Genomic DNA, 23,108 nt, shown 5'->3' on the forward strand with positions numbered 1-23,108 from the left:
TAGCCGCCATGTGGGTGCTGGGAATCGAGCCCAGGTCCTCTGCAAGAGCAGTCAGTGCTCTTAACCACTGAGTCATCTCTCTAGCCCCAAACACTGTATATTTTTTAAAAAATCTTTAAAAAAAGAGTGTGGCCCCTATCTGTACTGATGGAAGAATAAACGCCGTCTCATGTGGGTGCATCTTGTTGCACAGCACTGAGGTCCAGCCTTATGGTGCTCCCCTAATCTGCCCTAGGTTGTACGGCAGTGTTAGGAGTGAGTATGTGTCATTTTAGGGCTGGAACCAAAGGCCCCACTGAAGATTCCAGAGAAAGACACAGTTGTATGCAGCTTAGAGGCAAGGAGAAGGCAGAGAAGGAGTGAGGAGGCATCGGACCCCACCTCTGCTGCTGCCCAGCTGTTGTGGCTCCAGGACCACCTGCCCCCCACTTCATCCTCTACCAGGTGACTCCAGATGCCTTGTGTTGCTGGGCCTACTACCTGGTACTACCACCACTTGCCTGGAACACTGGCTGGCCTGAACAGGATGCCTCAGGACTCTACCTTGAGGGCAGCCTGGAGTGTGTGCAGCCGTGCCAGGCAGCAGTTGCTGATGTGGGGCATGGCATTCAGCTGGGCTTGCAGCAGTCCTCTGAAGCCCTGAGACCAGAGCTTGAAGGAGATGTCAGGTGACTGCCAGTCAGGTTTGAATCACAGACCAGAGCCAGTACTCAGCAAGGCCAGGTTGTTCACTGGACGTTGGCAGCCACTCTGAAGCCCAGGCCCGATGTGGTTCAAGACGGTTTCTCATTCATGCCGACCCCAGGCCTCTGATCTTCATTGAGTTGTGGGAGGGAAAGATGAGTGGCCATACTAGGAGTGGGCAGTCCACATTTGCTCATCTGTTCTCAGGGTATCCCTGGAGCCCCGGGAGGACCAGAAGCTGGTGGCAGAGCGAGCCCGAGCGCCTGTTGTACCCTTCGGAGTGGACCTGTGCTACTGGGGCCAGGAGCAGATGACAGCTGGAAAGATCCTCAAGTGAGTCCAGGGTGTCTGGTTCCCAGGACTCATGGCAGGACCTGCTCTTGTAGAGCTGTCCGCTGGCCAGTAGAACACTGGGACGTGACCCTTGCTGTTGCTTCTTCTGGAGATACCCATGAAGGTCAGCCATTACCAAGTGTGAGTGAAGGGATAGCCAGAGAGAGTGCCTCCCCTGAGGAGCAAGCATGGTCTGAGACCCTCCTAATATAGCTCCTCAGACTACAGGAAGCTGGTAAACAATGTTAACTGGGTCAGAAGCTGGACTCTAGCTTCCCGAGAACCCTCCTGAGTTGGGGCCACCCTTGGAGGACCCAGGCTGGCAAACACGTTGGGCTCAGAAGTGGTAAGGCAGATGCATCTGGGAGGACAGTCACCTGGGGAGGAGGAAGCTAAAAGGGTCCAGGTTGTATTTACTGACACTGTGCCATAGGGCCAGAGTTGGGAGTCTAAGGCCAGTAAATCCCATGATTGAGCATTAGGCTAGGCTGCTTGGGTGCTGATCTGACTTGGTAGGGGCCATGGGGAAAGGAGGCCAGGGCCATGTGAGGTTTCTGGTGCAGGGCTTTGCCCTGAGGTTCCATGAGGTTAAACACTGCTCCAGTTAGGCTTGTTGAGAGAACATAGCTCCTGGGTGTTGCTGCTGCCCTCACAGTGCCCTGGTAGTTGGATATTGTTGCATGAAACAGTGGATGTTCTCTCACCCTCACTCACCCAGACCTACTGTAGTGCCCAGGGTCAACTTGAATCACAGTGTGCTCATGAGAGCAGTGGGGTGATACAGGGACCCATGTTAGGACTGAGCAGTGAGTAGCAGCAGGTAACAACCTAGCATTGGGTGCTTTGGCCCTTGTGTCTCCCCAGCAGCTGATGTGCATTTGGGCTGCTGAGAGTAGGTGTTCCTCCTAGGTTGGCCCCCATTTCTTCTCACATCTTGCCATGTGGACTGGGCAGAGCCAGCTCCTGGGGAGCACAGGTTCAGGTCAGAACAGTGGGGCTGCATCTTCCAACTACAAGAGCAGCTCTTTCTTCCATGGCCTCTTTGGCAAAGCGGCAGCCTCTTTGGGGACTGCTTGATGGCCCATTGGGAATGAACTGGCTGGTTTACAGAGGTTGTGGCTTGCCACAGGGGCAGGAAGGCTGTTCTGTTGCCAAGTTCTTGACCCCTGAGTGATCCCACCAGGTATTCTCTAATTTTACATGCACAATGTGGCTGCACCATCAAGGCCCTCCTTGCTTTGGCTAACTCTCCTTGTGGAGGGGCTGATGGAGAAGAGCCCCTTAGGTTGGACCCCCCTGCCTACCACCTGCCTGGGATTCCTAAAGTATTGAACTACCTCACTTTGGGGCCTTGTAGTATGGGACCTCCTTGCCTTGGACCAAGCTGCAGGCAGAAAGGAAAGTCTGGGTGGCCTCAGAGCCTTATGCCAATCCCAGCTGTAGACCGTTGCTTAGTGTTTTACTCCTATGAAGGTGAGGCAGGTCTTGACTTTGCTCCCCTGAGGCCCTCTAGGCAGAGACAGAAATCTGTGGGCCTCAGGACAGACCTAGGAATTGCTGGCAGTCATGGGTTAGCTAAGCCCATTCAGGATCCTGGGCCCCATCACTCCTCTATCCCCACTTGCCCCACCATCCCTGAACATCCACAGAGGTGCTAACCCTTGGGGAAGTTGGCATCCCTGTGTAGAGCTCGCAGAATTCTGCTGTGTGTCCTGGGGAGCAGAGTAACAGAGCCCTTTGACATGCACATACCTGCCTCCTCTAGCATTCAGAGAAAGTGTCTTTAACAAGGTGTAGTAATGAACCAGAGCTGTAGTGCAGAGCAGAAAGTTCTGCGTACAGGTCCCTTAGCATATAGATTGCATATGAATTTATGCTTGCTCCTTCCTCTGGGGCATTGGTGCCATAGATGTCACTGTCACAGCCAGCATTCAGACCCCTCAGTGGCAAAGCAGACCTTGACATGGACTCGTGTTACTTTCATAGTCATGACCTGAGGGACCTGCAGCTGCTGTCCCTGCTCTGCAAGGCAAGCCCATCTGGAGCGACTGAGGTCTTGAGCCAGGGAAGCCCCCAGACCACTAGGGACCAGTGCTCTCTCTCCCCAGGGCTGAGGGGTGATTGGAATGCATTGGGATTTGGCCATGCCCCCTCTTTTGGATCCGGAGAGGCCATTTTGAGGGTTTCTGGTCCCTGCAGATCTGACTCTCAACACCGCTTCTGGAAGCCCTGTGAAGTAGAGGAGGAAGTGGACAGTGCCCATGTCTCTGAGATGCTTCATAGTCGACACATCACCTTTGCAGGGAAGTTTGAACCTGTGCAGCACCAGTGTCGGGCCCCAAGGCATGATGGCAGGCTCTGCCAGCGCCAGGACCGGCTAAAGGTGAGGCAGTGGGCAAGGATGTGGACACGAGGCTACAGCTGCCCAGGGAGAGGCTGGACCAGGCCTTGGAAATTGCTGAACCTTTTTGCCTCCATTCCAGACCAGGGATCCTTGGGAGTACTGAGGAGCAGAGCTTGTCCATAGTGGTATAAATTGCTAAGCCATCAAAGAATTGTGCCTGTGATTTTCTGCCCTGAACCCTGGTGTTGACTTTTGAGTCATCATCCATAGCACCTAGACCCTGCTCTGCAACTAGAGCCCTGCATGGGCTGAGTCCTCCTCAGGTAGGAGAGGTACATGCAGGCAGGAGAGAGCAGAGTGGGAAGAAGTTGCTTTGGACAAACTGATTCAATTCCCAGACTCCTACTGTCCTCTCCTAGGATCTTTCCCTCTTGAGGGGGGCACATGATTACAGGGCTTGACTCTGCCATCCTCCCCTAGAGCTGTTTGTGCCCAAGGAGCTATCATGCCACCTGGTCAGCAGCAGCTTGTGCTTGTTATATAGTGCCCGTTCCATGGGAAGATCATCCCTAGAGATGACAGAGGTCAGCCCCTCAACCCAGAAGACAGAGCCCGTGAGCAAAGGCAGCAATTGCAGCAGCATCAAACACGCCCAGGTAGGTGTGTGTGGGCAACAGAGGGGCTGCATGCAAAACCCTGGAGCCTCTTGCCCAAGTGGTCACCAAGTTGAATCTCCATTTGTAACTGAGAAGCAGATCGGGAGCTCCTAGGGCATGGTTGGGTACCATGACTAGTGGAGTGTACCTTCAGGCCTCATAACAGGTCTGTGGGCACTCCTGACTCTACATACTACCACATCATTGTCTGCAAAGAGCAACTGAACCCAGATTAATTCATATACTAGACAAGTGTTCCACCACTGAGCTATACTTCCCACAGTTCTAGTTCTTAATCCTGCTTCCTGAGAACATGAAGGAATTGCAGCTGTCTGTCTCTCCTGATGGATCATCCACTCTAATTCTTGTACCTGAGCAGTGCTTTGTCCCATCTAGGAATGTGTATCACTGCTGCTTTCATAGCGTATGCTGTGCCTGGCAGCAGAAGTTGCCAGGTGTCCTGTGCTGACCTCCAGGCTCCAGAGGCCCCTGAGCAGCAAGACCAATAACAAATAGCACCTCAGCCAGCGGAGGCTGGTCTTCCTGCTCTGCTTTGCCCTGGGCAGCTCCAAATCACCTCACTATCTATGTGGTTGGTCAAACTCAGGCTGATATTTATGCCTATCTTGGAGGCTTCGGCCGGCTCTGGAGGGCCCCTCTGTGAAGGGGACATATCTGTAGGCCCCTTTGTGACTTCTTGCACTGTGGCCATAAGACACAAATGCTGGTTTCAGCCTGGTGCCCAGAGACATGCCTGGGCTGTATTACAGTGGGGAGGGCCTGACCTGTTCATCTGTGGGTGAAACCTTCCCTGGTGGCTCACACTAGGGAGCAAATTAAGTGCCTATTTTTGTGTCAGCCCTGAAGAGTATCTGGTTTTCCAGCCCTCAGTGGCTTGTTAACAAACAGGTATCAGGCCACGGGCCAAGCCGGTGCTGGCCAGTCAGATGTGAAATAGCATCTCTTTACTAACTGCAGTATTGATCCCGCCTCCCTTGCACACGGGGCAATTTTCTTTTCCCTGGCGCTAACCTCAGTGACAATGCACACGGTGCTCCAGGGCCCGTCAGCGCCCAGGAAGGCCGCACGGCCGCAGCATCTATTGATTTTCTTCAAAGGCTTTTAAATTGCTCCTTCATTTTCCTGAGGTGCTCATTCCATCTCCACTGGATGCCGGCATTTTTTCGTTGTGTTTAAACAATTGCTCCATTCACCGGGTTCCTAAACTGTGACGTCTTCTTATTACTGGGAGATAAACTGTTTAGACAGTTTTCCTTAATCTTGGATTAATCGTCCCTGTATCTGAATCGTGCAGTCCTGAGTTCCTTCACTTCAAAAAATCAGCTTGGGGAGGCTGTGCCATCAGTCTGTTTGGGGTGCTTGCTTCTCCCACCATGGACATGTCCCTCTCACAGTCTGGCTTCTCTGCCACCCTGCTCCTAAGCATTGCTCCCTGACCCCCTCTACTGAAGTGCATGGGATCTCTTTGGCATTTGGGTGCCATAGGCCTGGACAAGTTAGGTTAACTTTGCTTTCATCTCCTAAATCTGGCTGGCTTTCCCAAGAGACGCTGAACCAGTGTCATGTCTTATGGAGCTCGGCAGTCTGAGGAGGTGAGCCAGCAGAGACCAAGCAGGAAATTGCTACTCAAGAGGCCCTAGGCTCTGACCCCAAAATGGGCCTGGTGCCATTTTACATGGCCACCATTCTCAGCAACCCTGCACGTGAGCAGTGACCTCACCATGGGTCTGACTTGGCACTGGTGAGTTTGCTCAGTAGATTGGGTGATAGTCAGTGCCCCTCACTGTCCACAGGTCCTTTTGACCTCAGTAGATAATGCCTGGATCACAGGAGGGGCATCCCTACTTTGCCAAGTTCTGCCCTGCTCTCTGAGGCATATTACCAGGTTTCTTCTGGACCAGGAAATTGATTTTTGGTCTGTGATACCCCTCAACACTACTCCTGCCTACATGCCCATTAGCCAGCAGATATGTCTGAAAGCACTGCAGTTGGCCTGATGAGCTACTGTCTGGCCTGTAGGCTAGAAAGTAGCCTGTAGACACTCTGACTCCATGACTACTGTCTTGCCTGAGTGGTCAGGTGTGCCAGGAGTTGGCTGTTGGCGCCTGCTTGGATCCTCTCAGCCTGTGCAGGTTGTAGCCCTTTGGTTCTTGGAGCCAGTGTTGGAAGCAAGGCAGTGAGAACAAGGAAAGAAATGTCTGTGTTGATCTCATCTCCAGGGTGGTCATGGCTCTCAGCACAGACCCTTTCAGACTGTGGTGCCAGGGCATGCAACAAGCAGGCCCCAGCCCTCCATCCAAATGAAACCTACAAAGGTCCTACGCTGGTTGGTGCCAGTCATTTTTTGAAGTCTTTGGGCTTTGTTCAGATTGGCAGGACCCTGAGTTTATGAAGGACGTGGAAGCAGCCACAGGAGTGGACCTCGGCTCGTCCAGATACAGAGGGAAGGGCAAAGCGAAGAGGAGGAAGCACCCCAACCTCACTGACCTTCGGGAGCGTGCCAACACCAGCCGGGCCCGCCTCGAGAAGAAGGTCTTCGCTAAGTAAGAACTGTTCTCTGGCCCCAGGCCTCAGGCACTGGTCTGGATGTATTAAGGAGCTGCCTAAGCTGTCAGGAACTTATGGTAACCAACAGGCCGTGCCAGGAGCTGAGAACAGAACTCCAGCTGGGTACCCTAGGCATTCTTCTAGGAGGCTGCAGCTGCTTCCCTTCCTGTAAGTGTGGCTCGCCTCAGCAGAATGAATGGTCCTTCATCCCTTCCCTGACTGGATTACCTGGAAGGGCCAGGTGCTGGCCTTGTGCTCTGGGTCAGTGCCATGCTATCTACAGCAGTGACTTTAGGGAAGACAGTCACTGTAAAGGCTGGTAGATGGAGGGCATTGTACACATTTGCCCCATAGAGCTTGGCTAAGCACCAGCCACCCTGAAGCCTTTGCTTGTCTTTCAGTACCAATGTGCCCTGCTGCCAGAAGCCTCTTGGAATGTTAGAAAGCCCTGCAAGGCATCCCTCCTCCTGAGGCTAATACTGAACCTTGAAGTGTCAGCCTGGCAATATAAGAAGGCAGCTGTAGCCTCTCACTGGGTTCAGTCACAGAGAAGGCAGCCTCCTGCCCTCATGGACTTACATGTACCTGGCCAGAGTGAGTGGGCAGGAGAATGACTCCCAGGGCACCTGATTGAATGACCTGCTGGCAGGTATGCAGGGGCCATATGGGTCTGTGGCATCCGGTGGACCAAGCCTTGAAGTGCGTGTGACCTTTTAGACTCAGGTTTAAGTCTGATTTCCCATGACTAGGGGTAAAGGGTATGCTGGGGCCTTCCTCCAGGAGCAGTGATAGCAAGGGGTCTCTGCCCAGCATCTTCCCATGTTCTGGGGACATGAGTCTGTGACAAGAGTAGGGTCTAAAAGCTGCCTCATAGCAGTGGTGTGGCCTAGAGTCCTCTGCAGAAAAGACCTTGAGTACTCACAGGCAGACCCTGCCTCAAAGGAAGACCACCCTATAGCAGTGACAGCTCCAGGAGTGAATGGCCAAGAGCCTCCAACATGACCTCAGACACTGCTGGGTCCAGACACTTACCGATCCCAGTGCTGGGACTGGTCAGGAAGCTCTTTGATCTACCTTGGGTGGGGCTGGCAGCTGTGGCCATACAGGCCTCCTGCCTTTTACAGTCTTGATGATTCCTCGCCTCTGGGTGTGTGGCCCATGTGCAACTGTGCAGGCCTTGGGGCTATTCCCTAGGAGGTGAGTGGCTAAGCTGTGCCTTCACCCTCGAGTACATCCTTGGACTGGCAAGAGTAAGGCTCCTACAACTACTACCATTAGGGCCGGGAGACACAGCCCAGGCCCATGGTAGGTTCCAGCTCAGACAGTGAGCCCTGCTGTATCTGAACCTCGCCTTGCAGAAGACTGGTACCCACTGGAAGTCTACACAAGTTGTAAAGGCAGCCAGCTACCCCAAGACCAGTGCCTGACTGCAGTAAAGCTTATATCAGGGTCCCGTCAGGCTCCTAGACACTCTTGCTTTGTTCTCTTCACAGGGCGGCTGTGCAGAGAGTGGTTGCTGCCATGAACCAGATGGACCAGAAGAAACATGAGAAGTTTGCAAACCAGTTTAACTATGCATTGAATTAAAAGAATGTGGGCTGAATGTGCTGTGGTCCCCTTTGGTCATCAGGTCATCTATCACAAGCATACTAAGATGGGAGAATGGGCACATGTCTGTTGGAGGACTTGAGCTGCCAAACACATGGGGACACTGTGATCCCCTTTCCTTATGGCTCTGCTGGAGTTTAGAGATACAGTAAAGACAGTAGAAGCATCAGTACCAAAGACCACCAAGCACACACAGAAGTCAAAGATGGACTTGGGGTTTGGTTTTGTTTCTGAGTTTTGTGGTTTTGAGACAGGGTCTTTTTGTTGTTGTCATAATAAAAAACTTCTTTTAAGAAGGCATTCAGCCGGGCGTGGTGGCGCATGCCTTTAATCCCAGCACTAGGGAGGCAGAGGAAGGTGGAGCTCTGTGAGTTCAAGGCCAGCCTGGTCTACATAGTGAGTTCCAGGACAGCTGGGGCTATGGGGAGACCCTGTCTCAAAAAGACCAAAAAAAAAAATTCAGTGGGCTGGATAGTTGGTTCAGCAGTTAAGAGAATTGACTGCTCTTGCACAGGACCTGGGTTCAATTCCCAGCACTCACATGGTGACTAACAACCAGCAGTAACTCCAGTTCCAGGGGACCCAACACCCTCTTCTGGCATCTGCAGGTAGTACATGACATGTACATGGTGCACTTATATACAGCCAGCAAAACACTCATACACGAAAAAAAAAAAAGATGTGCAACAGCATTAGTTACTGGAGAAATGCAAACCCAAACAACAGCGATAACATTTTCCCTATTATAAAAAGTGTACTCCAAAGAAATACAGTAATAAATGGTTGATAAGTGAAAAAAATGGGGATCCTAATGTATATATGCATATATGTCTTGTCAGTGATATATAAAAGTGCAGCCACTTTGAAAGCGCTTTTGAGTCTGTTACTTTCTTAATTCATTGGGAATGTCATACAGTTCAGTTCCCTCCCCACCCAACTTTGTGTCCTCATTTCTCTTACAGTTTATGCTCCTGTACTCTTGGATGTGTGGCCATCCATTGGAGCGTGGTTGACCTACCACGGGCCACACTCAAGAAAACTGACTTCCCTCTTCCAGCAACTACCACTTGCCCATAGCTCCTCAGCAGGGGATGGGGCAGCTTGCCCTCTACCCCTCCATGCTGGGATTTCTTTATGACTTGGTCTTGAGCAGGTGTGCGTGATGTCATAACCTGCAGTACCACTGTGAGTGTACCTGGCCTGTCATGTCTGGAAAACACTTTGCTTGTCATCCACCATGTTTGGTTCTTAGTGTCTCAGCTGCCTCTTCTGCAATGCTCTCTGAACCTTGGGAAGGTGTGATATAGACGTCCCATTTTGGCCTGAGCATTCCTCAGTCTCACATTTTCTGCACCTTGATCAGTAGTGAGCCTCTCTTAATTGCCATGTACTGTCTAAAGAAGCTTCTCTGATGAGGGTTGAGAAATGCACTAATCTATATATGTATAGCAAGTCATTAAGAGTCGGTTTAATACTCTATCCATTTAGCAGAATAATAATAGGATCTCCCTATGGCCTGTGACCTGTCTAGCCACAGGTTCTTGGCCCCAGTAATCCAAAATGGCCTCTTAAATCCAATCAGAAAGTGCTTGGTTACTCCCATGACATGGATGCCACTATTGCACCAGTGAGCATTTCTTGCCAGCCAAGGCACTATTGTGGCTCACAGGGTTCACAGAATTTATTTTATGTATATGAGTGTTTTGCCTGTATTTATATATGTGCACCACATATCCAGTGTATGCCATGAGGTTGGAAGGTGTCAGATTCCCTGGAGCTGGAGTTATAGATGATTGTGAGCTGCAGTGTAGGGCACTGGAAAACAAACATGGGACTTCCACAGAAGCAGCGCATGCTCTTAACCACTGAGCTGGAACTCAGGGCCTTCCTGCCTCGGCCCTCTGAGCACTGGGATTATAGGCGTGTGCTACCTAGCCTGACTGCTCTTTTAGCATTTGTTTCCTGTCTTCATTTTAATGTATGAGTCTTTTGTCTGCATGTATGTAAGTGTACCACATGTATGTGATGCCCGTGGAGACCAGAAGAGGGCATCAGATCCCCTGGAACTGGAGTTACAGAGGGTTGTTAACTGTGTATGCTAGGAGCCAAACGGGTCCTCTGCAAGAATAGCCAGTGCTCTTAACCACTGAGCCATCTCTCCAGCCTCTCTTTACCATTTTTTAAAGTTTTCTCACTGGTTGCTCTGAGTATGGTAATTCACAAAATAGTTCACATTAACAGCAACTTAATTCAGTACTGTACAGGTTTGCTTCAGAACTGCTGTCTTACCTCCTAGTGGCGCTCTGCCAACTGGACAAACACAACCTCTGTGGATTCAAGCCTGTCAACACAGCTCTGTAGCTATGGTTTGGTCCTTTTGGTCAGATAAGAAAGGATTGAAGAGCAGAGGTGTGTCCACACTGCCTTCTGGCTGATTCTGTGCTGGCGGTATTCCCAGCATACTGTTCCTTGTATGGACGCCAATTGAATGTTCATGGGAACCTGAGGCCATCATGTAGGGTAAGTTTGCCTGCATCAGACACTCCATTTTTGTCTGTCTGGCATGTCCTAGTTTCTCTAGTGAAGAGTCATTCTGCTAGAGATAGAGTTGTTACTCTTGTATCCGCTGCTGAGTTGTTATCCCAAGCCCACTGTATGAGAGGCCACTCCACAGAGATCCCTACACACAGCCACCTTTTCCCTGAGACCCTCTGGCCAGTCAGTTTGTGATGCTTCCAGGTATAGGACCTGCTTCGAATCCCTTGTGTGTCTGTAATGTGAAGACTAATGCTCAGGTGGGTCTGGATGGACTGGGTCATTTCTTCCTGTATCCTCCTGCCCCTCTTTGTGCTCTCCCTGTGTGCCCACTGTGTGTCAGCATGTGGTACCTCTGAGCCAGTGTTTTTTTCTTCCTTCCTCTGTTCCCAAGACTGGGCTATCCAGCTCCCCACCCCCAGCCTCCTCTTCTGCCACCTACATGCACCTGGCACTGAGCTGCTTTCATGAGAGTGCCCTTCACTGTGCTGTCTACCCAGCATTTCTGTTGTTTTTGTCTGTGAGTCCATCATTATCAGTACTCTGCGAAGCATAACCTCACACCTGAAGTCCTCACATACGGCTTTGGCTCTTGGACTATGTCAGCAGTAGCTTATCAAGACTTGTTCGGGGAATCACCTGGCTGCTTTGTTTTCCTGCTTCTTTGCCTGTCATACAATTTTTTTTTTTTTTATTGGAAACCACATTTTTAAGAATGTGGTGCATATGGGGCCAGCAAGATGGCTCAGTGGTTAAGAGCACTGGCTGCTCTTGCAGAGGACTGGGGTTCTGTTCCCCAGCACCCACACGGCAGCTAACAACCATGTACAACTCCAGTTCCAGGGGATCCAACGCCCTCTTCTGGTCTCTGTGGGCATTGCACACATGGGTGTACTTACCTGCAAGTAGAACACTCATACACATAAAAAACTGAAGTAAATAAAAAATTTTAGAAACGAATGTGATGCCTAGCTCTCGATATCGGAGCCCCATCCCCAGGCTTTGCTGTTTTGCCTTTATTTTACTATTTGTTCATTTAGTGTCTCTTTAGGACCAATTCTATGCAATCTGTGCTGTGGTGTGCAGACTCTGAAGTCTCACTTAGGTCAGTGGTCGGCTCAGATTTCTGTGCTTTGAGCCAGCAAGATGTATATATTGCTAGTATGCTCTAGCTGTGTGGGGTACCCCTTCAGTGCTGTACTGTAGCTGCGTGGGGTACCCCTTCAGTGCTGTACTGTAGCTGCGTGGGGTACCCCTTCAGTGCTGTACTGTAGCTGCGTGGGGTACCCCTTCAGTGCTGTACTGTAGCTGCGTGGGGTACCCCTTCAGTGCTGTACTGTAGCTGCGTGGGGTACCCCTTCAGTGCTGTACTGTAGCTGCGTGGGGTACCCCTTCAGTGCTGTACTGTAGCGCCCTTCAGTGCTGTGCTGTAGCTGTGTGGGGTACCCCTTCAGCGCTGTACTGTAGCTGTGTGGGGTACCCCTTCAGTGCTGTGCTGTAGCTACATGGGGTACCCCTTCAGCGCTGTGCTGTAGCTGTGTGGGGTACCCCTTCAGTGCTGTACTGTGGCTTGTTGCCAACTCTGCCTTAACCATCATTGCCTCCTTGTATAGAGCTGCAGCATCACTGGAGCTTTACAGGCTTTCCTGAGCAAGCATCAACCCTGCTTGCATGCATGTATGACCTTTCATATCTCAAAGTGTGTCAGTTTGCCCAAGACCGCTCTGGACATTTCCTCAGAATTTTAAGATTTTAGCCACCCTGGGCTAGCAATATGGCTCAGTGGGTAAAGGAGCATGCCATGAAGCTGAGTTCAGTCACTGAAACCCACATTGCAGAAGAGAGCAGCTCCCAAAGTTGTCCTTTGACCTTCATGTGTGCCGTGGTGTGTATATGCATACAAGCACACACATCAAATAAATACTAAAAATATTTTGACCAAGTTCTTATTAAAAAATACTGTTGCTTGTTTTCAACAAACCTTCACTAAACCAGTTGAGACAGGCCTAGCATACAAATGGGGTTTGCCAGGAAGCAGCCAGACAGGTTAATAGTGACGGTACCCCCAGCGTGGGGTACCCCTTCAGTGCTGTGCTGTAGCTGCGTGGGGTACCCCTTCAGTGCTGTGCTGTAGCTGTGTGGGGTACCCCTTCAGTGCTGTACTGTGGCTTGTTGCCAACTCTGCCTTAACCATCATTGCCTCCTTGTATAGAGCTGCAGCATCACTGGAGCTTTACAGGCTTTCCTGAGCAAGCATCAACCCTGCTTGCATGCATGTATGACCTTTCATATCTCAAAGTGTGTCAGTTTGCCCAAGACCGCTCTGGACATTTCCTCAGAATTTTAAGATTTTAGCCACCCTGGGCTAGCAATATGGCTCAGTGGGTAAAGGAGCATGCCATGAAGCTGAGTTCAGTCACTGAAACCCACATTGCAGAAGAGAGCAGCTCCCAAAGTTGTCCTTTGACCTTCATGTGTGCCGTGGTGTGTATATGCATACAAGCACACACATCAAATAAATACTAAAAATATTTTGACCAAGTTCTTATTAAAAAATACTGTTGCTTGTTTTCAACAAACCTTCACTAAACCAGTTGAGACAGGCCTAGCATACAAATGGGGTTTGCCAGGAAGCAGCCAGACAGGTTAATAGTGACGGTACCCCCAGACAATGCTTTTGGGGAGATCTAGGCCTGGCCTCTTGCAGTGACTGCTGCTGTCCACTGTTACTCTGCATGGGAGTCTGCTGACTTTAAAGGCCAGTACAGGGCTAGGGTGAGGACTCTACACATGGAAGTTCTGCAAAGCCTGCTCTTACCAGCACAGCTGTGTTTATGAATGTGGTGCTGGGGATTGAGCCCAAGGCCTCATACCTGCTGAGCACATGTCTCACCGCCAAGTAGCGCTCCCCCTCAGCTGTCATTGAATAAGCACTCCTTGGGCTGTTGCAGACCTTTTGTTAATTTCCAGAGTTGTCAGACTTTTTTTTTTTTTTTTTCGGTCTTTTTGAGACAGGGTCTCCCTGTAGCCCCAGCTGTCCTGGAACTCACTATGGAGACCAGGCTGGCCTTGAACTCACAGAGATCTGCTTGCCTCTGCCTCCCGAGTGCTGGGATTAAAGGCGTGCGCCACCATGCCCGGTGAGACCTTTATTTTTTTTGGTTATTGCTGCTCATTTCAGTGGTCCTCACTGTGCCTTCTAGAAAGGTCTCCCATAGGACATTGTTGTGAGGGTGGGTGTGCTGTCCTTCACAAGATGATGAGGCTGTTTCCAGTCTGTCCTGAAAAGGTCCTTACCCCTTTCAGGCAGGTGCACCCCAATCTGGGGTAACGCTCCAGAAGCTGCTGAGCCCAGGAGTTTGTGTGATTTATTATTCCATGTTTTCTTCTAGTACTTTTATGGGTTCGTTTTCACCTTTAAGTCATTGATCTATAAAATGTGAAGTAGGCAATCCCATTTTTAAATTTCAGGTTAGCTGGCTGGTTTTCCCAATGTCATTTATGAATGAACCCACACATTTTTGAGATCTCACCTTCAGCTGTGTATCGAAGTCAGTCAGTGACTGTGGTCCTGGTACCTGAGCTGTCTGCTTGGTCCGTTGTTCTGCAGCCTTTTAGTTACTGCAGCTCAGCGATACATTTCTAGGCCAAAGACCTAGAAATGTGTATTTCTGTCTGAGGTAAAGTTGGAACATTAGGGATGGGTAGAAGGAGAGAATATTTTGTAAAATGTGACTCAAGACTAACTAGTTACTGAATTTTGTGAATTTTAAACTTTTATACTAAACCCGGGTTCTCTGAAAGAACAGCCTAACTGAGCTATCTCTCCAACCCCTCAGCTACTTTTATACCACCCCGTGCTTTCTGTACTCTGTCTTCTTTATTGAAAAGACAGACTTACATTGCTGTATATGACTTGGCAGGGTTGGGGCAGGACAGGGGCTGCAGCAAGCCTGGGCAGGGGGAGCTGGGCAGTGCTGCTCAGCTGGACCCTGTATACAGGGCTCCTTTGATACCCAGCACCCAGTTCTCAGTGTATCTGCTGTATCAGGAGGAACAGGGCAGAAGCACCTGGGCCTAAGGACAGCCAGGGTCCAGGGCTTGGAAGGTGGTATCTTGGGTTTAGCTGCTTTTCCACCTGCTCAAGGCTGTGGGTCTTGGGGCTGGATTACACAGAGCAAGGAGGCCAGAGCAGCAGGCTCTTGGGAAAGGTAGCCAGCTGCAGGCTCCATAGACAACCAATTAGGTTGTGAGTGGGGCTGATTGGAGCCAGCCCCCAAGGGCCAGGCTGAGCTCTAGGTCCTTACCTAGGCACAACCACAGGGCCACCACTGGCAGAGCACAAGGCTTCAGGAGCTGGGGTTGGATCAGGGCCAGGGTCAGCAGGGTAGATAGACACTTATAGAAATGGATGTCAGAATGAATCTGAAAACTAAATAGCAGCAGGTTGTAAATGGATGGATGTGTTTCTGTCAGGTCAGTGCTGGGCCCTGAAGAGGAGACTACATAGCGCTATTGGGATCTCCTCTCATTCCAGTTTGTGGAACAGCAGGCAAGCATGAAGGCTTTATCTTCAGGGGCTACTTCACAGCCTGAGGGAGCTGCTAGGCTCTCGCAGCTATCACATGGTCTACAAAAGGAAGGAGGGGTCCACCTGCACACACACACACACACACACACACACACACACACACACACGTACACAGTGTATGCATTACTTGAGGTAGGTAGAGCTTGGTCATGGCTCCCAGCTACCCCTTGCCTAAGAAGCAAAAATTAGTTGGGCCTTTTTGACAGGATCACCATGTAACCCAGGATAACCCTGAACTTTAATCTGCCCGCGTCCTCCCCCTTAGTGCTGGGAATACAGGCTTGCACTATCACATCAAGTTTATGTGATGCTGGAAATTGAACCCAGGGCCTCACACATACTAGGCATGGTGCTTGATCCCCAGCACCAGAGATTATTTTTTATTTTATGTGTATGTGTGTAAATGCAGCTGTGTTGTGCAATGCCTTTGGAGGTCCCCTGGAACTGGAGTTACAGATGGTTGTTAGCCACCATGTGGGTGCTGGGAATCGAACCCAAGTCCTCTGCAAGAGCAGCCTGTGCTCTTAACTGCTATCTCTCCAGCCCCCAGAAATTAGCCTTTATCCCAGGATATGGTCGTCCCCAGTTTCCTGGGAGAGGGTGACCAGGTGGAGGTGGAGGGTAAATATCCCAGACTTGTACTTGTGGGCAGGAGATAGGAACCTGCAGGGGAAGGGACTCCATGAGTCTATGTAAGGGCTTGTTCCTGGAGGTTTAGCAGGGAAGGGTATGTTAAGGACTCAGTGCAAAGGACACACTTAGAGGCAGCAGACAGGTCTCAGCTCTGCCTTCTTCCTCATGGGGAGGGACTACCTGGCTGCTGTCCTTGAGCCAGCCTTTCATGCTGTACACCCCTCTGCCCAGGCAGTGTGTGTGTGTGTCCAGTTTCACCGCCTCCAAATGTTATCCCTGCCCCTGGGGATGGGGAGGGGTCCTCTGTCCTACCTAACCCTAAGGTGACCCAGGATGGAAACTGTGGAACTTGTCATGGGCCCTGGGCACAGCCAGCTAGAAATAAGGAATAGGGGAGAACGGGGAAGACATGGAGGGTACCATCAAGCTGTCAAGCCACTGGGGATGAGGGCAGCAGATGTCAGGTGTTGGCAGGGTTGGGCTCCAGGTGGCATAGTTGGAATAGCTGCTGGAACTTGGACGTTTCTGGGGCTAAGGGTTGTGGCACAAAATGGACATCTGAGGTGGCTAATGAGGGTAGTGAAGGCTGCTGGCCCTTGGGGACACCTTGAGTAGGGGCTGAATTCCATGGCCCCCCTTACCAAGAAGGGAGGTAAGGTAGCGATCTCTGAGACTTTGAGGAAGAACTACTATGGGGCACCACGCAGGGAAGGAAGAGGAGAAGAAATTCAAATAACTAGTGTCACCAGAGAAGAGTGTAGACAGTGAATTAGATGCAGATGGGGTGAGGGGTATTTTTAGGACACTGGAGGAGGACACAGGAAAGGGAGGCCAAGGCAGGCAGCTTGGCTGCATCTATGGTCTTGAGGTGCTAGTCTTTGACCTGAGGCCAGAGTGGGCAACAGGAAACCTCACCTGTCTCATTAGGCCTGACCCTGGGAAAAGACCCCATTTCCCAGCCTCCCCGACTGGCCAGAGGGCTAAGCCCTGGCCAATGAAGTACAAGAAGCTGTGTTGCCCGGGTTCCTGGGAGAGCATTTTGTAAAGGAAGCGGTATCCTTCCTTCCTTGCTTGCTGTTCACTCTCTAGGATGAGGATGTGGTGGCTGGGGCCTGTGCTTCTCACCTGTTGCTTATGAGGATGAAGACCCAGCCCAAGAATGGTGCAGCAGAGAGCTGGGTGGAGCTGGGCCTCAGAGCCCATGTAAAGTTGTATCTAGTGCTGCCACTAGCCAGAATTCTCTTATGAGAAAATAAAGCCTTTTCTCAACTTCTCTTCATCTGAGTTTTCTCTCACATGCCAACAATTAATCTCAACCCACACAGCAAGGGGCAGCAGGGCTGAGGGCTGGGGGCCAGGCAGGGGTGATGGTGATCTCACTGGGAACTTGCTCAGTGTCTGGGCTGAGGGGTCCCGGTACAGGAGGCTGGGTGGAAGCCTCTCCCTGTTCTAGTGCACCCACCATCTGGCTCTGCCTGCAGGGCCTGCCTTATTGAAACGCCTTTGCCAGTGGAAACTATGATGTGTGGAAACCAGGTACCGGACATTGTGGTGCACACCTGTATTCCCTGCACTTTTGTGGCTGACGCAGAAATATCACTTCAAGTTTGAGGTCACCCTGGGCTATGTAATGAGACCTTGTCTCAAAGGTGGGGGTAGGGAGAATGAAATGAATAACTATAGACATGTTCTGGGTGGTAGGAACCATCCAGGGCAGGGCTGGTCCTAAGTCCTAGGAGGAGGAATACTCACCATCCTGGAGTCTGGGAAGCTTCTCAGACATCAACACCAAAAGGGTAGGTTAGAGGCAACAGAGGAGCTGGCCTCCAGCCTAATCAGGTACCTGAGCCTCAAGCTGAGAGCTGGATAAGCTGAGGCGGACCCCTTAAACCTGTCCAAAGCAGGTTGGTAAGGCCAACTGGAAGCCTCCCCAGAAGCAGCTAGATGAACCTGTACCCCCAAACTCCCCAGATGTAGAGTGCTCAGAAAGCCAGTTGAGAAGTCTAGGCCAGAACTGGACAAGCTTAGCCCACTCCTCCCAGAGGGAGCCCTGCACCCAGAAGCCCACTACCCTTCTGGACCTGCTCCTACTGTTACAGGTAGATGACCACAGCTCTGTCCCAGGTAAAGGGCTTGATACACAACAGGAATCTAGCCAGAAAGACCACGGGGCACAAGGAATGTCAGGAAGCAGCCCTTAAAGCCATACTATGGCATGTAGCCACGACACCAGTGCAGGGCTGGCAGGGAACTGGAGGTGAGGGGAGGTGCTGTGTGTGGTAGGGTCACTGCTTCCCAGCCTCACTCTCCACCCCATCCCACAGCCTGGGGCATATGGTGGGGCGGGGTCCATGAGAATAAGTAGCCATGATTGGGGCTGAGCCTTAGAAGATGAGCTGACCCCCATCACCCCCACATGGATGTTGAAAGTTCTAGTCAGGCTAAAATCCAGCATTACATGTCTAAGTAGCCAGGCTCCAGGCAGCTACCTGTACTGTCTTGTTATCTCCATGTGTGTGCTCTAGCATCCTGGGTTGTCTCAGCAGGTCCCAGCTGAGCTCGGCAAGGCTGGCATAGGGAAACAGGACTGGAAGGGGACCTTTGGCCTTTTTTCAGGATCAGGTGCTAGCCCCCAACCTCCTATATAGGGATACTTGAGACCAGATACTGAGGACACTCCCAGCAAGGGAGGCTCCCTGCCACCCACCAACCCTCCTGCCCAGCCCACAACTTTGGGCTCTGTGGCTCCTTGCTGTGTGAACTAAATTGGGTATGTTGGCTTGTAAGAGAAAGATTCCCTGAGCTGTGGCAGTCCTCCATCCTCAGTAGTCTGGGTTGGCAGGTCCTGGTGTGGCCTCTCCTATCCAGGGAGGTTGTGACTTTCAGCTGGGCAGCTTGAGCATTTGGAATCTTCTGGAGCCCTGTAGGGCTTCCCTGTCAGCTGCTGATGCCTTGGAGGCCCAGGTCTCAGTAGCAAGGCCAGGAATGCCCCCAACCCACTACCCCTGAGTTACATTCATCTCACTGTCGCCGCAGACAGGTCTCTCACGCCTGACCATCAGGAACAGGGGTGCCGTGGCCCAGCTGAGCTGGAAGGCTGACTCTGTTGCCCACCCGTGGGCTGGGAAATATCAGATGAGGACAGAAAATTCCAGAGCCTGCAGACCCGGAAGTGGAAAATGGGAAGCTGGAATGGGGTACCAGGTCTCTGCCTGTGGGTGGGGGAAGCTAGATACACCAGGCTTGGGGATTCTGCAATGGGCAGGCTGACTCCCTCTACCCTGTCATCGGAGTCATAGTTCCTGCTCCCCCTTGTCTGCTTTTCACCCTGTATTGATGGTGAAACCCACCCGAGCACTTTCCACTCAAGCCAGTGGCTGAGCCCATTCCCAAGCTGACTTTCAATGGTGGTGACTGGCTGACTGATCTAGAGACAAGACTCCTCTGAGAGTTTACTGTGCTCACAAAAGCAGAGAATGCCTGGAGAAGACCCACCAAGAACCAGCCAAAGTGGATGCACAGTTAGTTCCTTCCAAGACCCAAAGCCTTACAGGCCGGGGAGCAGGGACTGGTGGAGAGTTGCCCAGCTCCAACAACCCCTTACCGCTCCGCCGGGACTCACAGACCTTCCAGGTATCCCAGCTCAGCAGGCGCTCTATATCCCTGTGGCCGCAGGTGAGTACCCTAGTTCCCATAGCAAGTGGTTCCAAGTTCACAAGGGCGCAGCCACAGAGCTGGGCTCAAGGCACACCGGCGCCCCCTAGAACTCCTTGCACTGTGCCAAATGCCATGGGGAAGGGAACTTGGTCCACAGTTGTTCCAGAACGATGTGTAGGAAGGGAGTCGCTGGCCTCCTAGCTCAACCCCAACCCAGAGAGCCCCACTTCCTCTTCTGGGAAGAGGCCGATCTCCTTGCTGGCCACAAGAAGACACCACGTAGATATGGTGGTGGGGTAAAGGTTGTGAGGCTGTCAGGGGGAAGTGGGTGGGACCAGAATGTGGGAGACAGTGTGCAGCAGTCGGAACTGTCCACCTCACGGCGTCAAGAGGTTTCAAGGAGATGGGAAAGGGCCGACTCTCATCATCGCCAGGGAGGGCGGGAAAGGGACTCGGCCTGAAGGCTTGACCAACTCCCAGGGCGAGCCGCAAGTGAGAGGGTGCTGGGCTCAAGCTGCTGGGGTTAGGGCTGGCCCGAGGACACTAGCTGACTGGGAAATCGGATGTAAGAGCTCTGAAGTCTCCAGGTAAGGAGACACACAGGCGGGCGGAAACCTGAGCGGGCAGGAAGGCCAGGCCGGTGTCCAGGGGCGCCGAAAGCCCGCAAAACCCCGGTGGCGCGGCTTCCAGCGGTTTATTAAGAGTTCTGCAAAGTGCCTGGAGAGGGCCACGGGAGCCTCCCGTCTGGCCCCAGCGCACACTCGTTTATAAATTTAAAACTTCTGTAGGAACCGGCTATGTACAAGGCCAACGACTGAAACCTTAGAAAAGAGGCTGCGGCGCTCCCGTAGGTCCTCCGGCCGCAGGGCCGGGTGCTGCGGTTCCCACCCGGGTCCTCATCCGCGGCTCAGAGGTGGGGCGCGTAGAAAGCGGGCGCGCCGTAGGTCTGCGAGCCCAGCACGAAGGGCGAGAGCACCGCTGGGCTAGACAGGAAGGGCAGCTGCGCCGCACACACCAGCCCTCCGGGGCCGTGCGCCGGGTACCCCGCGGGGCCGTGCATGGCGAGGGGCGCGCCCATGGGCGGCGAGGGGCTGAGTGGGCTGAGGCCGCCCGGCAGCCCCGCTCCAGGCCCCGCACCGGGCCCCGGGCCCCCGCCGCCGCCGGTCGGCGCGCTGGTGTCGGCGCCTGGGTTTTGCTTCTTCCACTTGGTTCGGCGGTTCTGGAACCAGATCTTCACCTGCGTCTCGGTTAGGCTCAAGGACAGCGCCAGGTTGAGGCGCTCGCACACCGACAGGTAGCGAGTCGCCTTAAACTTGTTCTCCAGCGCCACGAGCTGCTCGTAAGTGAAGGCGGTGCGTGCGCGCCGAGGCTTCCCCGACTTGGAGTCGGAGCCTGTGCGCTTCCGCTTGGGCTTGGTGGCCACGGCCGCCGCGCCCTGCGGAGTGGTCCCCGCGCCCCCGGCTCCGGCGGTAGCTCCAGGGGGGCCCGGAGCTCCGGGCGAGTTCCCACCGGCTCCAGGGGCTGCGACTTCGTCTACCGGGGGCACCTCCACCTCGGCCGCTCCGGGGCAGCCCGACCCGCGGGCCCCGAGGCCGCTGACGCCTCCCCGCGCCTCCTCCGCCACGCGCTCCTCCGGTGCCTGTGGCGTTTCATTCTCCTCTTCGTCTTCCGGCGCTTCATCCTCACTGTCCGCATTCGGGCTACGGCCGCCTCCGCTACTGTAGCCATTGGCATCAGCCTCGTCCGTCCTGTAAGGGTCCCCAGTACCTGCAGCGGAGGAATGGCAGAGCACCGAGGGTCAGGCCCACACCTGCCGCCCTGCCCGCTCCCTCCCTGCCCAGACTTCCCCTTTCTCCTTGGGTTTCTCCTTTTCCTCGTTTGCCTACCCACTTCTCAAAGGTTTTCCTTTCCTCCCTCTTTCCCACGTTCCTCCCAGGCTGCTCTCACTTCCTCTCTGCCTTCCATCGGAAGGGCCCTCTCCCGGTGCTCTCGATGCACCACGAACGGTCTGCGCCTCGGCCCGCACGGCGCGCGTGCTTGGGCCAGGCCCGGGGCTGCGGAGTGTACAGCGGAGAGAAAGAGCTCGGATTGATTCACGGGGCAGATACAAACTTAATTAAACTCATTTTGTGTAATGTACATACTAGTTAAAGGCCATTTAATTTATTTCGGCGCATATTACCCTCCAATTACAGCAAGCGCGGGGCCAGCCAATTACTGCGCACTTAATAGCGGGAGGGGCCAGAGGCCTGGGGTGGGGTTCGCTGGCTATGGGGAGGCAGCTTCTGGGGGCCAAAATGAGTTGCCCTGGAGCTGTCCCAACCTCAGGCTTCAGGCCCTGAAAGCTAAGAAGCTAAGTGTCGGGCTAGCAGTGCTCCCAGCCTGCCTCCGCCCCCCCCCCCCCAGCTTCGCTGTCTTGATCTGGTCCCTACTTGCCCTGGAGCAGGCGCTCAGGCTTGGAGGCTGAGAGTGGATATTGAGGGCCTCTGCGCTGAAGCCTGGAAAGGGAATTTGACACCAATCCCACATCATCTAGGGAGAAGCTACGCTGTAGCTGTATTCTGTCTCTGAAATTTGGACGGAAGCCTCTCTCCTGCGCAGGGCCGTGAGGACCATAGATGCCTTTCACACCACAGGTGGTCTTTAAACTCCAGAGGAGCCCTCCGTGGTGCTTTGCAACCCAGTGCCTAAGCTCTGCTCTCTAGCCAGGTTAGCACCAAGATCCTGGGGCTTAACCGATAAATTCGTTCCCTGCAAATTCCTCCAGGGAAAATGGCTCAGGTCCCAGGAAGGCTGAAGGTGTTCTGGTTCTCAGCTTTAAGGTCTAGCAGGGCAACCGTTCCCTTTAGGCTACCCTTAGCCATCCAAGCCCCAGGCCTGCCCAGCTGCCCTCTACGGTCGTGCAGTGCCTGCTCCCTCCCTGCACAGCCCGGCAGCCAACCGCAGGTTCCCCGCAGAATAGCCGCTCGGCGGCGGGGGTCGGTCTACCGCGCAGTGGGACTTCCTCTTCCTCCATCTAAGAACAGACGCCCGCGGCAAAAGCGCTGGCAACGCCGGCGGCCCCAGTCCAGTCGGCCCGGAGCGCAGGGTCCGTGAGAGGCGCAGGGGCCGGGAAGTTAGGAGGAGGAAATGGGGGGAGGGGTACAAAAAGCAATCAGGAGCTGGTCGAATGCAATTCGCGATCAATAGCGGCCCCTAATAAGTGTAATAGGTTTTAATCGAGTAATTATCCGAATTTTGACCCTATAATTTAGATGTTCGGGGGGAGTTTGCAAGGTGCTTGAAAGAGATATGCATGCGCCGTAATGGGATATCGACCGCAGAGGGGGCGCGGGCCGCCCCATTACCGGCCGCTTTCCGCCGCTAAGCACATTTCCCTTTAACTGTAATCGAAGGGATTTAATTGTTTTTCCAGAGATAACCAGCGTTTTGTCACAATTAGTCTGATTTGTCCAAAAAAAAAAAAAAAAAAAAAAAAAAAAAAAAAAAAAAAAAAAAA

General features: G+C 52.8%; 2 protein-coding genes across 6 annotated transcripts in view; one reads left to right on the top strand and one right to left on the bottom strand.

Annotated features, from left to right (window-relative positions):
- Nucleotides 1-8,497, top strand: part of Uvssa (UV stimulated scaffold protein A) — a 36,228-nt gene extending 27,731 nt beyond the window's left edge. For all 5 annotated transcript variants that reach the window (XM_017800288.2, XM_017800286.2, XM_029567714.1 and 2 more), the window contains 6 exons: nt 276-444; nt 892-1,017; nt 3,217-3,400; nt 3,906-4,017; nt 6,407-6,581; nt 8,079-8,497. In XM_017800288.2, the coding sequence (XP_017655777.1) occupies nt 276-444; nt 892-1,017; nt 3,217-3,400; nt 3,906-4,017; nt 6,407-6,581; nt 8,079-8,172 (860 nt within the window). In that variant the 3' untranslated portion in view covers nt 8,173-8,497. The remainder of the gene's footprint in view (nt 1-275; nt 445-891; nt 1,018-3,216; nt 3,401-3,905; nt 4,018-6,406; nt 6,582-8,078) is intronic.
- Nucleotides 8,498-20,139: 11,642 nt separating this feature from the next.
- The window catches only part of Nkx1-1 (NK1 homeobox 1), a 3,687-nt gene continuing 718 nt past the window's right edge, over nt 20,140-23,108 (bottom strand). The window contains exon 2 of the mRNA XM_029567713.1: nt 20,140-21,376. Within this exon, the coding sequence (XP_029423573.1) occupies nt 20,517-21,376 (860 nt within the window). The 3' untranslated portion in view covers nt 20,140-20,516. The remainder of the gene's footprint in view (nt 21,377-23,108) is intronic.

This window comes from Nannospalax galili, unplaced genomic scaffold (genome assembly GCF_000622305.1).
Source record: "Nannospalax galili isolate Female #2095 unplaced genomic scaffold, S.galili_v1.0 scaffold101, whole genome shotgun sequence".
NCBI classification, from domain to species: Eukaryota; Metazoa; Chordata; class Mammalia; order Rodentia; family Spalacidae; genus Nannospalax; species Nannospalax galili.